The following is a 16748-nucleotide window of genomic DNA, read 5'->3' on the forward strand; positions in this document are numbered from 1 at the left end:
TGTCAAGCATGCCTTTAAGCTGCACTTTCTCATGTACAGACACAGAGGTGTAAAACAAATCTGAAAAAGCCTCAACCTCTTGTGAACCTAACATATCAATTTTCTCTCCATCTTTCACATCAGAGCACAAAATCTCATGTTTTCTCGAGATCATCAGATTCTTTCTTGGGGGCAGACAGTTGAACACCCACATTTCCCCCCTTCACCTGTGGGCATGTCAGTTTAACGGTTGCTGCTGTGGTGAGTTTCTCTGCTGCTGTGGTGGGCATCTCTCGCCACCAGGATTGGCATAGTGTTCCCCGTTTTGGACAATTTGACTTCCAATGACAATGATCTGGGGAAAAGCACCAATTGCACAGGTTCTCATGTTTACAGCGCATCACAGTGGAGGGATCTGTTGAGCCACAAACCCTGCATTTCCTACGCCTGAAGGGCTGGGCGGGGAAAGATGGTGCCTTGGCCTGTGTCTGTGAAACCATAACGGGTGGTATGCTCTTCTCTAAGGTACATTCAAGCAGGTGAATGAGTCTCTCAATACTTGCACTCTGCCCATCTTGTTTGGCGCTTGATATGAGAGAAGTGTCACTACGCGCACCAGCATTGACCCAGCCTTCAAACGGAGTTGTCTGGGGATGTACTGTTACTTGCTTTGAGGATACAGTGGTAGATTGACACATGGTGGCCTTCCTGCAGCATTCATGTTCATAGATTCTTTCCTGTACTTCACTCACAGTCCATTTCTCAGCAGACTTGTATTGGAATACTGCTGCCAGTTTGGGGTCAGGGCAGTATGTTACAAACATCCTGATGACATCGGAGTTGGAGCTGTCAATCTTCTTACCTTGTCTCTTAAGGCCCTCGTCAGCGACATCTATGGCCTTGTTCAATCGAACCCAATACTCCATAACAGCCTCTCCGGGTACAGGTTTAGTATTGTAAAAATCAGCCAAAGGCATGCATGAATAGTCCAATTCGCTGAAATTCTGTTTCAGAATGTCAAATACAATCTCTGGCTTCTCTATAGGATCAAGTTGTCTCATTGCGTAAATGTATCTTTACCATGCCTCTTGCTTTTCCAGATAATCGACTAATCATCTCATCCGATTGTTCCCCAACAGGACATCCCTTCCTCCTCAAGTATATTCTCATCAACTCCGCCCATTCATGAATGGAGCATTTGTCTGTACCATCTCCTCTATATGTAGGAGGTTCCTTCATGTCTGATTGCATGATGAACTTAAATTTACTGAGGTCTACATATCCTACTGACTCTGAATGATGATCACTTATCCTCTCTGTACTTACTGGTGGCTCATAAGTACTGGACCTGCCACTGTAGTTCTTCCCTAATGGAGCTCCCTAATTCCCGGGCTGAGTGACCAGCTCAGCTTGACCATCTACAGGGGCATTTGGATTAACACTATATGAAGGGCTTTCATCCAAGTTTTTTTGTGGAGCAAAACATGGGGGAGCCTACTGCACCTACACGATTTACAGGGGTTTGATCAGAGTATGAGAAAAACCTCCCCTTCCCAGTAGTGAATTTGGGTTCATCATCACCATTATAAGATGCCATGCCATTAAACCACGAATGTTATGTTAAAATGTCTGTTGATGAACACACTTCTATGTTAGTTAACCATAAACAACGCTCTCAATACAAAGTTTTCTGGAAAAAAAATAAACAGGAAAGAAAAGACTGCAGTTCCGCTTTTTGCCACAAGGTGGAAAGAGTACCTCAATGATGTAATTAGAGTCTCTAGAGCAGCAGCGCCGCGGTGATTGAGCTGACGTCGATCAACAATGAATCCGGGTCTAGAAGGCACCAATGTAACCAGTGCTGTACTACACCGCTGAAACTCTGCGTGGTGTGTGGTTGATTGAGACTATAGAAGTGGACTTTGGAGATCAGGTTGTTTTAATTAAGCAGAATTCACTCTCTGCATCCTGCATCTGCATCCAAAAGAAAATAAAACATTTGTAGAGCACATATGATCTGCGAATCGTCTCCTCTTTCTACAACAGATGCACAATACAAGGGACTGGGATCATTCGAAGAGCTAGCCATCGTTCACACATACAATAGCCTGCTAATACCTTAGCTAGCTATTAACCACATGTTGAATTCAGAATGTTAACATTTTCTTTGGGGTAGGGGGCAGTATTTTGACGTCCGGATGAAAAGCGTCCCCGTAGTAAACTGCCTGCTACTCAGGCCCAAAAGCTAAGATATGCATATTATTAGTAGATTTGGATAGAAAACACTCTGGAGTTTGTAAAACTGTTTGAATGATGTCTGTGAGTATAACAGAATTCATATGGCAGGCAAAAACCTGAGAAAAAATCCAACCAGGAAGTGTGGAAATCTGAGGTTTGTAGTTTTTCAAGTGATTGCCTATCTAATATATTGTGTCTGTGGGGTCATTTTGCACTTCCTAAGGCTTCCACTAGATGTCAACAGTCTTTAGAACATTGTTTCATGCTTCTACTGTGAATGGGGAGAGAATAAGAGCACTTGGAATCAGATGACTGAGAAAATTACATGAGCTCAATCACGTGCGCTCCCGTGAGAGTTAGGTGTGTTCCTTTTAATTTCTGAAGACAAAGGAATCGTCCGGTTGGAATATTATGGAAGATTTATGATAAAAACATCCTAAAGATTGATTCTATACATTGTTTGACATGTTTCTACGAACTGTAATAGAACTTTTTTGACTTTTCGTCTGAACTTACTGCGCGAGCACAGTGCATTTGGATTACTCGACTGAATGCGCAAACAAAAAGGAGGTATTTGGACATAAATATGGACTTAATCGAAACAAAACAAACATTTATTGTGGAACTGGGATTTCTGGGAGTGCATTCCGATGAAGATCATCAAAGGTAAATGAATATTTATAATGCTATTTGTGACTTCTGTTGACTCCAAAATGGCGGGTATCTGTATGGCTTGTTTTGATGTCTGAGCGCTGTACTCAGATTATTGCAGAGTTTGCTTTCGCCGTAAAGCTTTTTTGAAATCTGACACAGCGGTTGCATTAAGAAGTTTATCTATAATTCTGTGCATAACACTTGTATCTTTTAGCAAAGTTTATGATGAATATTTCTGTAAATTGATGTGCTCATTCATCGGAGGTTTTGGAGGCAAAACATTTCTGAACATTACACGCCAATGTAAAATGTTTTTTTTTTTATATAAATATGAACTTTATCGAGCAAAACATACATGTATTGTGTAACATGAAGTCCTATGTGTGCCATCTGATGAAGATCATCAAAGGTTAGTGACTAATTTTAGCTGTATTTCTGGTTTTTGTGACGCCTCTCCTTGCTTGGAAAATGGCTGTGTGGTTTTTCTTGTCTAGGTGCTGTCCTAACATTATCTAATGCTATGCTTTCGCCGTAAAGCCTTTTTGAAATCGGACACTGTGGTTGAATTAACGAGAAGATTATCTTTAAAATGGTGTATAATACTTGTATGTGTAAGAAATTTGAATTATGAGATTTTTGTTGTTTTGAGTTTGGCGCTCTGCTATTTCACTGGCAGTTGGTGAGGTGGGACGCTACCGTCCCACATACCCTAGAGAGGTTTTACTATCATCCTAAAAAGTAGTTACAAGTGCATCTTAACAATACCATCCACTTATGAGTAACCTCTAAATATACAACATTATTCATGAACAAAACACTGTGTGTATGATTTTGTGCTTAAAATAATCAAACTTTTCTGAAGACAGAAAAAGCTTGCCTACCTCTCATAGTGCATCAAAATTATTTGAGCACGCAGGGCAAAACGTAAGTACACACTCCCCTACTCCCAGGATGCAGGCATGAATAATAACAAATCAACATGCCATATTAATATGTGAAGCTGGTGAAATTCACCAACTGTTACATTAGCAGCTTGTGCAGGTCCTGCATAAGGGCAGAGACCCAAAGCAGCCGCTGACCTAACTGCCCTGAAGAGGGCGCTGCTGCTCTGTCTGAGGATATTCTCCTCAACAGAACCACGTTCTGGTAAGCTACACAGTCAAACAAGTTGTACAATGTTTTAGAAATTCCTGAGTTTATTTTCGATAGAATCCCTGGACATGAATCTAGTGAGGCCGAACCAGAAGTAAGAACCTGGAAGGTGAGGAATTCTAAGGCTCTTGTATGAGAAGTTAGCAAAGCAACATTTACTGTGTGAAATGCAATGTTATCACCATCATTCTATTTCAATTATTATCACACACACATTTTGACTGCTAGAACAAATGAAAGAAATTCATGAAAGGACTAGATGGATAATAATGTACATGCAAGTCTGTATGAAGGCTGTATAGAAAGACCATTGCATGGTGAATATTCCCTGTTGTCTCATAGTGAGATAACAGTACAGACTTGATGAAGGCTCTACTGGCTGTTGGATGCAGTTGGATGCTGAAGTTGGATGCTGAATGTACTCTTGAACTCTCTCTCAAATAGAACCTTCAATCTTTCGCCCATCCCACGGAACTCTGCATTGTCCTTCATTAAAAAAAGACACAGACACATTTGTATAGAAAACATAATAAACTAGAAATGCAATAAACACAAGTCATTTAGCCTAATTCATATTTGTTATGGAATAAACAAAGACACATTGTTAAAGTGTTATTCATGCAGTAGCACAAGTAAAGTTGACTAGCATAATTCCAAGATTTTCTTGGAGTCTTCACATTGGATACTGCAGTAGTACAGTCTTACCCTGTTAAATGTGGCACAGTTGGTGAAGATAAGCAACACATCAGACACAAAGTGTTGCACTGTTTGGTAGAGATTCTGCTGCAGCTTCTCCACAACCCTGTCCAGCCATATAGGGGTCTTTATCACACTGGTGTAGTTTCTCACCTGGCAATGAAACATACAGATTGAGATATATGTGAAATTTGACACACACACACACACACACACACACACACACACACACACACACACACACACACACACACACGCACACACAGAGAGAACCAAGCAAACTTACATTGATGCAAGGATCTTTCACAAAGATGTGGTCCTCGTCCGCGTGGTAGAGACACAGCAGGAGGTACTGGCATTCCTATCAGAGTAATCACACCTTTATGTGACTGGTCAAAGCTTGTTTACACTTAATTCTGAATGATTATTTCATGTCAAGTATATAGTGATGCTTATAATGGACATGCAATTGGAAGCAGTTGGACCAATGGTAGAAGTCATTCATTCAGGCTCCTCACCAGTAGGTGGTCTGAGATTCGGCAGGTTAAGGCTTCCTGGTAGGTCATTTGTTTGGGGTAGCGCCACGACTGACTGGTCCTCTGTACACAGAATGTACACATCCACGGACAATCATCCCTGTGATTACACACACACACACACACACACACACACACACACACACACACACACACACACACACACACACACACACACACACACACACACACACACACACACACACACACACACACACACACACACACATTTCAATAGTGCACAAATAAGCTGACAGATAGGTTTACCTACACAGGACAAACAGACCTCTCTTCTATCAATCTCTTTCTCTCACTCTGTCTCTCATCAACCTTCAACTCTTCTCACCCCAGGATAGCATCATCCACATTAGGAAGATGACATCTCTGATGGAAGGAGCGAGGACACTCATCACAGCATATCAAGCTGCCCTGGCTTCTTCTACAGATGAAGCAGTCGTCATCGTTATCCTGATCATGCTGCCAAGACAGAAAAGAGAGGAAGTTGAGAAGGAATTGGTTAACAATCAAGCAACAACTGTCTGTTTGTGTTAATGAATATCGTACAGATTGGCTTCCCACACCCTAGGGTGTAAAACAAGGACATGCCTTATCACCAACTCTGTTTGCTATGTTTATTTTTGATTTGGCAAAAATAAACGAAACAGTTAAATACTGGAGTAAGATATGATGATGAAATGCTGATTATATTATTTTGATGGCAGAAACTGAACAAAACCTGTGGAAAATGTTATTACGTGCAGTCAATTGGTTGTCAATTTTGTGGTGGTGAAGACATTCTTGAGTTTTCTAGCAATTATAAATATTTGTGTCTTATTTTGATTAATATAAGACCTTTCAATACAGCACATCTGCCCTGGCTGACTCAGCATGTAGAGCTTTTGGGGGATTTATAGGAAAAACAAAAACACTCAAAGATATTGGTTATGCCACATATTCCAAACTTTATCAGACGTGTGTGTCCTGTTGTGGACTATTCAGCAGGAGTGTGGGGTGCTAAGAGGTATCTCAAAGCAGTACTTATTTTTCAGGTGTCCACAAGTTTGCGCCTATACTGGCAATAACTGGGGACATGGACTGGGAACCCTGTGAAGTGAGATGGAAGGCGTGCATGGTGAGACTTTGGAATAGACTGTTGGATATGCCTATTGCCAGAAAGGTTTTTCAATGGGTTCTGTTCACAGGAGGAGCCTGGGAAACCAAAATGTTGGTTGGCCCTTTTCCAGCAGTCTGACTTTTAACATTTGTACGAAGACCAAATTAAGGGAGATATAGATACTATTTAAAAACAACAGATGAAGTAATATGAAAATAAATGGGTGGGGGAGATGAATCATAAACCCAAATTGAGAAACTTTTATTTGATTAAGTGTGAATTTGTGTCTGAGAGATACAGTATATTATGTACAACCTACCTAAAAGCAAGCGATCGCTACGTGGAAGATCAGGGATATTGCCCCTGCGTATTGAAACAGGTCGGTAAAATGGATTAGGAAAAACTAGGTAACTATTGTGACCTCGAAGAAATAGAGAATAACATTCATTTGATCATCTATTGCACTTTCTACCGCGATATATATACTTTTCCTTATTCCAGAAAGCCCACCAGATTTACCCTGGCAATATGTGGCTGAGTGATGAGGAGAAACTGAAATGTTTTTTTGTACATTGTGTATTTCTGTTTTCTGAATTTTTTGACAAAGCCTGGAATAAAAGAAAAAGGGGCGACCAGTAATTACATTCTAAAAGTATTTAGCTCCTATATAGCAAAGTGCATGTATGTGTATAGATTGTCTGTAGGGCTGTCTCACAATCTTATCTATGATCTCTCACTTGAATCTTCTCTTTGTGCAAGATCAGGTTTAATTTTTCTGTATTTATGTATAATTTTTACCGATCTAGGGTTATTATTATTATTATTATTATTATTGCTTGGATAACCTTATCTACTATTATGTACTGATTTCCTTTTCATTATTTAGGCGGTGCACACTGCGCAGAACACCAGAAGAATTATCACTGTGAATCATTGTAATGTTTGTTTATGTGTCATTTAATCCTGTAAGGGATGGGTTGCCAACTGATGATTTGACACAAAAATGTCATTCATTCATTCCCTATACAGTGATGTTAAGAAACATCTTGGAATTTCATTATTAGAACTGAAGCATTCGTTTAACCAATGTGATTGGCTGATTGGTAAGTGGGTGCTACCATGTTCCTGAGGATCGAGGGGGAAACTTACCCTGTCTTTGGCCGTGGAGCTGCATAGGTTGCACTTACACAGGAGAGAGTGAATGACCAAGATCTTTCTCTGAAAATGAGAAACAAACAGAGACAGTAGAAGTACTAGTAAAACGTTTTTGAAGAAGGGAAATGTTTTCATCACAGGTCCTTAAAGACCTTGCAGACTATCTTAAACCATTCCTTGAACAGTAGGTTGGTAAGTGTCAAACACACATTTTTTTCTCTCTCATCTTTATCTCTCTGTTCTCTTTCCATCTGTACCTCGATGAGCACGCTGAGTGGTTTCCCGTCCCACTGGATGTCTTTCTTCCAGGAGGGATCTTCCAGAGCTGACCCCACCGTCACAAACTCCACCGGGGTCATCCAGCGCTGGTCCGTGCGGATGCTCTTTCCACACGACCCTGTGTGGAAACAGAGAAGATAGGGGCAAAAACTCAAATTAAACCCTATTATAAACTTAATATACATTTTATATGGCGCATTACAGCTGACCAGAGGGACATAGGGCTATGGTAAAATAACATGTGTATTGTCAACAATAGCTAAAAGTGTGTCATTTACTTTATATTATTACGTTTATTTTTGCAGGGACATTTTCAGTAAAAGTTCCAGTTTTAGACAGTCGGCAAACTTTCTACCGTAGTCCCTGGGCAGTACAGACAATGAGCACATACAGAGCAGAGAGCAACATATGACAACTAACTCTTAGTACGCAGACAGAGAGCAATAACACAATAAGCAACCACACAAAAGACAGATAATTAACAAACAATATCTACACACCTCAGAAACTACAGACAGGTTGTGTGTTGCACAGTTACGTGTGTCTGAAGGCAGTGAGTTCCAGACGTGGGAAGCTCTCAGAGTGAAAGCTGTCTGACTGAAGGTGCTTTTCCTGAAGGGAACTATACAGTCACCTCTCATGGCTGACCTTGTGGATCTGCTGAAATGGGTTTTCTGCTTGATAAAAGCACTAAGTGGGGGCAGTATTTGAGGTGCAGCCAGAGAAAGAGGGTTGCCAACATGTAAAAGTGTCTCCAGTACCTTCAATAGTTTCAAAGACATGACAATAGCTATAGAATGTTGTTTATTAAACCTTGAGAGAATAAAATATGTACCTGATGCAAACCGATTATTATGTAGCATTCCACTGATGGCTCCACAGGTAACTTTGAAAACAGACTTTTTCACACCACAATGGCTGCGTCCTGTACTGCTCTCTCCAGCAGTGTTTGCCTGCTCTCCTCTCTCTCCTTCCTCTCTTTCCTGCTCAGCTTCTTCTTCCTCCTCTTCCTCCTCATCATCGTCATCCTCCTCAGATTCTGAAGTAAAGATAAACAAAGAGGTTTAGGGAAAGATGGTTTATTCTATAAGTGTGAAGGGTCAGGCCTGTGTTATTCACAAAACCTTATAACAACAAAAACACTGAGTTAGAGAGACAACCCCATCCCCTTTACCAGATAGTCATGTCTAAAGGATTCAGAAAGATTCCATTGAGTTGTGATTGGTGTACATACCAGTGATTGAGCCTGCTGATTGGTTGAAGGGAAACAGTGCTCTCTTGGCCTAGATAGGAGAAAAGGGACAGATCAGTTTTCCATATATCAGTCACATAATAGACTCTTCTTTATCTAATATGGTAAGAACATGGACAAACAAAATTATCATTGGTCAAAGTATGATCACGCACAAGAAATATAAATTCATGCCCATATAAATGTCACAATATCAACGGCTAAGGCTAAGCTGTTGTCAAGTTCAGATGTTGCAATAAAACTAATTGATGACTAACATTCATAAACAACATGTACTCAGATGCTATGACGATGCAGCACTTTCTATGCATTTTCAATGGTCCCACATGTTCCCATGCCCAGTATGGTATATGCCCAGTTTGCACCCCAGTATTTCTACTTTGCACATTCATCCACTGCAAATCTACTATTCCAGTGTTTTACTTGCTATATTGTATTTACTTTGCCACCATGGCCTATTTATTGCCTTTACCTCCCTTATCTCACCTCATTTGCTCACATTGTATATAGACTTATTTTCCTACTCTATTAGTGACTGTATGTTTTGTTTATTCCATGTGTAACTCTGTGTTGTTGTATGTGTCGAACTGCTTTGCTTTATCTTGGCCAGGTCGCAGTTGTAAATGAGAACTTGTTCTCAACTTGCCTACCTGGTTAAATAAAGGTGAAATAAATAACTAAAAATAAGGTTGTTCTTACAGAAGCTGAATTACCATGTGTTACCTTTCTATTGATACGTAGGGACCTCCGAACAGTGGATGAGGAACCAGGGTGGTGATCCTGGATTATATTCAGTTGTTAAAGGCAAGGGTATATTTTTTAATTGAGTTATTACAAAGTCATTTTTACATAGAATGATGGTGAACTGTTATATAGATATACAGTATGATGTGGATGTACTAAGCATTTGAGAGCATTTGTTCAACTAAATAGTCAAATGAAGTTTGGCTGTTAATCCAGAGGATGTGGTATATTGAAAGATTGGTCTCCTACCTGTGTACTCTTTCTTCTTTTAAAGTCTGGTGAAGTTAAATGACCTTCCTGATGTTGGTGGGATGGTGATGGGAGGGGGTAGAGAAAGGGGGACAGACATTGCTTTTTAGTGTTGAGTGACTGAATGGCATATCAGTGAAATACCTGTACATTTAGTTTCTTTACAGAAAAACAAAAAGGGTATAATGTGTAGCTATAGTTCGTTGCTCTGTCTGGCCAAAATGTTCTGGTATACTATATGTAATGATAAACCGATATGCTGTGGTAAGAGTAGGGGAGACCGGGGTTGGTTGCCTCACGGGTTGGTTGTCACAGTGCTATTTACTACCAACCGAAATGGAGCTGTGTGAATTCTTCGAAATAACTCATCCACCTGGTCACTTCATGTCAGCATGACAAAAAACATTGAGGTGATCGGAATGTATTTTTTATAAGTACAAGTAAAACAATAAATGTGTGATATTTTCTATTTTCTTTGTTAATGTTTGAATTATGGGAGTATCCATGAACACGTACGTTTGTTGAAAAGAGGAAACGGAGAGCTATATTTCAAACCTATTTCTGAGTCCCTAGGTCAAGCCACGAGTTAACTATCATCTTAAATTATTCAGTCATATCCCAGTCTACCTATTTACTTATTTTTATTAAATGTTTTATTTTACCTTTATTTAACTAGGCAAGTCAGTTAAGAACACCGAACGACTTAAAAAAAATATTATATGAGCAAAAAAATATTCCACTTTATTTGGAATGGCAGGCAAAATTAAACAGGCATATTTATATAATAAATATGAATTCGGAGGGTGGACATGATTAAAGCCTTGAACCTCTCACTAAAGGCTTCAGTCATACAAACGTTGTGCTGAAATCCGGACTGGTTTTCCAGCAGATTAGTAAAAATGGCTCACCCCATGGTAAAAATTGCCTTTTTCCCTTTATTCAGATTACAACTTCTCACTTTCGGTTATTTGAAAATAAAATTATCTCCAGAATATCACTATTTTTAAAACAGGCTATAGAAAGCTGGTTGCAATTTCAGTTTTATGCATCAGAAAAGACAGAAAAAATATTACAACAAATATTATGGTTAATCTCAAATATACTAATGTATAAAACAATTTGTATAATCTTTGTTAATGATATCATAAATATGACTGTTGGAGTTGGCACACATGTGGCTAACAAAAATATTTGGAAATGTCTGCTATATCCAAATTTACAACCAACTGATTGCAGCATTATTACACAAATGGAAGAGGTGTGTGGAAGGGGAAGAAGGTAAGGAAGTTGTCTGTCGACCCTACATTAAAGACAAACATTTGTTAAAGAAAATTGTGATTACAATAAAGTATAGCAGTTTCCTTTAATCTTGCATCTAGCCATTCCGCTAGCGAAACCCCGTTCCGCCAGCGGGACCCCTAGCCAACAGCCAATGGGATCGCGTGGCGCGAAATACAAAACCAACTAAAATACCACAATTCAATTTTCTCAAACAATCAACTATTTTACACCATTTTAAAGATAAGACTCTAGTTAATCTAACCACATTGCCCGATTTCAAAAAGGCTTTACAGCGAAAGCAAAACATTAGATTATGTTAGGAGAGCACATAGACACAAATAATCACACAGCGATTTTCCAAGCAAGGGTATATGTCACAGAAACCAAAAACACAGCTAAATTATGCACTAACCTTTGACGATCTTCATCAGATGACACTCCTAGGACATTATGTTACACAATACATGTATGTTTTGTTCGATAAAGTTCATATTTATATACAAAAACAGCATTTTACATTGGCGCTTGATGTTCAGAAAATGTATTTCCCACCAAAAACTTCCGGTGAATTTACAAAAATACTCATCATAAACGTTGACAAAATACATAACAATTATTTTAAGAATTATAGATAGACTACTCCTTTATGCAACCGCTGTGTCAGATTTTAAAATAGCTTTACGGAGAAAGCACATTTTTCAATATTCTGAGTACATAGCTCAGCCATCACGGCTAGCTATTCAGACACCCGCCAACTTCGGGGTCACCTAAACTCAGAATTAGTATTAGAAATATTGTATTACCTTTGCTGATCTTCGTCAGAATGCACTCCCAGGACTGCTACTTCCACAAGAAATGTTGTTTTTGTTCGAAATAATCCATAGTTATGTCCAAATACCCGTTTTGTTCGTGCGTTCAGGTCACTATCCAAAGGGTAACGCGCGAGCGCATTTCGAGACCAAAAAAGTCAATGTTCCATTACTGTACTTAGAAGCATGTCAAACGCTGTTTAAAATCAATTTTTATGGTATTTTTCTCGTAGAAATGCGATAATATTCCAACTGGACAATAGTGTATTCATTCAAGGAGGAAAAGAAAAAACACCGTGCTCGCGTGAACGCACATATCCAATCTCTTTGTCCTCAGGCAGACCACTCAGTAACTGAGCTCCTATACTCTGCCCAGAGACAGGAGAAGGCTCAATCCACTTTCTGAAGGCTTTAGACAGCCAATGGAAGCTTTAGAAATTGACTAACCTTCATGTCTTAAAGTAATGATGGACTGTCGTTTCTCTTTGCTTATTTAAGCTGTTCTTGCCATAATATGGACTTGGTATTTGACCAAATAGGGTTATCTTCTGTACCTTGTCACAACACAGCTGATTGGCTCAAATACATTAACCTGTTAGGGCTAGGGGGCAGTATTGACACGGCTGGATAATCTGGTTACTACTCCTGCCCAGTAACTAGAATATGCATATAATTATTGGCTTTGGATAGAAAACACTCCAAAGTTTCTAAAACTGTTTGAATGGTGTCTGTGAGTATAACAGAACTCAAATGGCAGGTCAAAACCTGAGAAGATTCTGTACAGGAAGTACCCTGTCTGACCATTTCTTGGCCTTCTTTGCCATCTCTATCCAAAACAAAGGATCTCTGCTGTTACGTGACACTTCCTACGGCTCACATGGGCTCTCAGAAGGCAGCAAAAAGCTGAATCGTGGCTTTGCAGGCTCTGGCTGAAAAAAAGTAGCGCGTTTGGGTAGTGGCTGGTTACAGTACTGTGAGACTCAGGCGCGTGCACGCGTCGACCGAATGCTTTGTTTTCTTTCCTCTGTTTACCTAAACGCAGATTCCTGGTCGGAATATTATCGCTTTTTTTACAAGAAAAATGGCATAAAAATGGATTTTAAACAGCGGTTGACATGCTTCGAAGTACGGTAATGGAATATTTAGAATTTTTTTGTCACGAATTGCGCCATTCTCGTGACCCTTATTTACACTTCGGATAGTGTCTGGAACGCACGAACAAAACGCCGCTATTTGGATATAACGATGGATTATTTTGGACCAAACCAACATTTGTTATTGAAGTAGCAGTCCTGGGAGTGCATTCTGACGAAGACAACAAAGGTAATCAAACTTTTGTAATAGTAAATCGGAGTTTGGTCAGGGCTAAACTTGGTGGGTGTCTAAATGGCTAGCCGTGATGGCTGGGCTATCTACTGAGAATATTGCAAAATGTGCTTTCACCGAAAAGCTATTTTAAAATCGGACACCTCGATTGCACAAAGGAGTTCTGTATCTATAATTCTTAAAATAATTGTTATGTTTTTTGTGAACGTTTATCATGAGTAATTTAGTAAATTCACCGGAGGTTTGCGGGGGGTATGCTAGTTCTGAACGTCACATGCTAATGTAAAAAGCTGGTTTTTGATATAAATATGAACTTGATTGAACAAAACATGCATGTATTGTATAACATAATGTCCTAGGTGTGTCATCTGATGAAGATCATCAAAGGTTAGTCCTGCATTTAGCTGTCTTCTGGGTTTTTGTGACATTATATGCTAGCTTGAAAAATGGGTGTCTGATTATTTCTGGCTGGGTACTCTGCTGACATAATCTAATGTTTTGCTTTCGTTGTAAAGCCTTTTTGAAATCGGACAGTGTGGTTAGATTAAAGAGAGTCTTGTCTTTAAAATGCTGTAAAATAGTCATATGTTTGAGAAATTGAAGTAATAGCATTTCTAAGGTATTTGAAAATCGCGCCACGGGATTCAACTGGCTGTTGCGTAGGTGGGACGAATTCGTCCCGCTTAGCCCAGAGAGGTTAAGAAGGAAAGAAATTCCACAAATGAACTTTTAACAAGGCTCACCTGTTGGTTTGAAATGCATTCCAGGTGACTACCTCATGAAGCTGGTTGAGTGTGTGCAAAGAGTGTGCAAAGTTGTCATCAAGGCAAATGGTGGCTACTTTGAAGAATGTCAAATATAAAATATATTTGGATTTGTTTCACACTTTTTTGGTTACTACATGATTCCATATGTGTTATTTCATAGTTTTGATGTCTTCGCTATTATTATACAATGTAGAATACAATGTAGAATAATAGTAAAAATAAATAAAAACCCTGGAATGAGTAGGTGATAAGAGAATTATCTAATGAAGGTAAATGAATCATTTACCTTCCTGTGGCCTCCCTGTGGCTCAGTTGGTAGAGCATGGTGTTTGCAACGCCAGGATTGTGGGTTCGATTCCCATGGGGGGCCAGTATGGGGGGGGGGAAATGTATGAATTGAAATGTATGCATTCACTACTGTAAGTCGCTCTGGATAAGAGCGTCTGCTAAATGACTAAAAAAAATAAAAAAATTAAAATAAAAATAATAATAATCCATTATGAATTAGTAGTTATGTAGCATGGATAAAAAACTGTAAGTCAATGTACTGAACGTTAATCCCATCAAGTCTAGACATGGGTGTGTGAGATACCGAGAGGAGCCTTCAAGGTTCTCCTAATCTATGGGGAAAGGAACAGGCAGTGCTGGAACAGTGGTAGCAGGTCAAGGAAGAGATACTGTTCACCTACTGTCTGTGCGTATGTGTGTGCATAGGTTATCTACTTTTGGGTGTGGATGTGTGTGCGTAAGCGGAGAGAGGATAAAATGTACATCTTTGTGTATGTTGGGCAGAACGTTCTCTGAATAAACTGTACAAGAACTTTGGCAGAAAGCTGAGTCCTTGCCTAATTATTAACCCAGTGTCTTACAAACTCTGGGGATTAGTCAAGGCTTATTGATTGTTAATTTATAGCATTAGGATAGAAAATTCCTTTGACAGTAGGTGTGACCAAACCTTTAACTATATATATCCCAGAGTGTAGTAGTGTATGGAAGCATTGTCCAAATGACATAGGCCTGATTAGAGTATGAAAAGTGACCAAGCTGTTCAACTTTTCTGTGTTTTATTTGCTGATTTTAAATGTATTGTATCCACGTCTGGTTGAATTGTGTTTTTAAATGGTCAAATAAATGTAATCAAAATATATGCTGTACCTGGATCAGTTCTGCCAGAGTGGTGTCTCTACAGCAGATACTGTACTTCCAGTTGTTACTGCTCTTCTTCCCCCCAAACTCCTCAAAGCCACTTGGGGTGAACCAGCGACCCTGGACCACAATGCACCTCTCCCCTGAAAAAAAACAATGAGGAAGTCAGACATCAACCAGCAACACTGGACCACAATGCACCTCTCCCCTGAGACAAAGCAATGATGAAGTCAGACATCAACCAGCAATACTGGACCACAATGCACCTCTCCCCTGAGACAAACCAATGATGAAGTCAGACATCATACACACCACCACAAATTAAAACCATGCAAAGTGAAATGGACCATAGTACACATGTGCCTGACTGTGATTGAAACATGGGTCTCCTGCACATCACAATACTGTGTTAACCCACTAAAGTCTATGCATTAGATCTGGGCCCGTATTCACAAAGGGTCTCAGAGTAGAACATTTATTGTGAGTGCTGATGGGTAAAAAACTATAGCTATCCTTGAAGCCTTTAGTCATAAGAGTCACACCAAGTCGACAGATATTTAGGACACCTCATGAGCTGACCTAACCAGTTAAGGGTTATTAGCAGGTGTCTTGGTAATAGAAAAATGCAGCGAGTCAGTGGTTTCTGCGCCACATGCAATTACTTAGGTGTGGTTAAAATAACGTTTAAATATTTCTATATGATCAATCCATAAATAATCTAGACCTACTGTACATGTAACAGTATGTCTTGAGCTTTTGACAATGATGTCACATGAGACCTATTTCACAACTATATGCCTAAATACTTATAACCACTAGGCTAATAAATAAACACGTTTTTCTTTTGATTATTTATTTACCTACATAACATCACATTGTTAAAATAATATGTCAAAATTGGGCATGCCTATAAATTGGGCAATTGAAGGCATCTAGGGCTTATGTTAACTTTGTGTTCGATGAAAATGATAGACCTTTAAAACGTTGCACGTTACTGGCAAGTGAATTGATGCCTACTGTGCCAAAGATTTTCAGAGTGGATATAATGGTAATATTAGCAAAATTCCACTTTTAAGAAGCATCAGAATTGGTTAAAAAAAGACATGCATGCCAACATATTAGAGTAGGCAAAGTGATCGTGCCGGCAAAAATAATATCCAACTTTTTACCATTGCAACATTTTATGTAGGCTACAGTCACATTCACCATGGTTGCATGTTACCTATAGAGTTCACAGCTGGTAATGCCTCCTCGCGATTGGTTATTCCCCATTTGCAATGTCAATGAGCCTCATCACTATCTTTCCTTTGCGGTACCTCAAACTGTAATGATTACCAGCTGAGATAAAAATGTATGAGTTGATTTTACTCC

General features: G+C 39.4%; 1 protein-coding gene across 3 annotated transcripts in view; it reads right to left on the minus strand.

Moving 5' to 3' along the window:
- Positions 1-4049: 4049 nt before the first annotated feature.
- LOC123741670 (nuclear body protein SP140-like protein) overlaps positions 4050-16748 on the minus strand; it is a 34827-nt gene continuing 22128 nt past the window's right edge. For 2 of the 3 annotated variants that reach the window (XM_045714955.2, XM_082973609.1), the window contains 12 exons: positions 15387-15520; positions 10049-10096; positions 9779-9835; positions 9038-9086; positions 8639-8842; positions 7782-7921; positions 7519-7587; positions 5602-5732; positions 5238-5355; positions 5006-5080; positions 4729-4872; positions 4050-4509 (listed from right to left, as the gene is read on the minus strand). In XM_045714955.2, the coding sequence (XP_045570911.2) occupies positions 4396-4509; positions 4729-4872; positions 5006-5080; positions 5238-5355; positions 5602-5732; positions 7519-7587; positions 7782-7921; positions 8639-8842; positions 9038-9086; positions 9779-9835; positions 10049-10096; positions 15387-15520 (1283 nt within the window). In that variant the 3' untranslated portion in view covers positions 4050-4395. The remainder of the gene's footprint in view (positions 4510-4728; positions 4873-5005; positions 5081-5237; positions 5356-5601; positions 5733-7518; positions 7588-7781; positions 7922-8638; positions 8843-9037; positions 9087-9778; positions 9836-10048; positions 10097-15386; positions 15521-16748) is intronic. The other variant, XM_045714956.2, reaches the window with a different exon arrangement.

Source organism: Salmo salar, chromosome 03 (genome assembly GCF_965601325.2).
Source record: "Salmo salar chromosome 03, fSalSal1, whole genome shotgun sequence".
Lineage (NCBI taxonomy): Eukaryota > Metazoa > Chordata > Actinopteri > Salmoniformes > Salmonidae > Salmo > Salmo salar.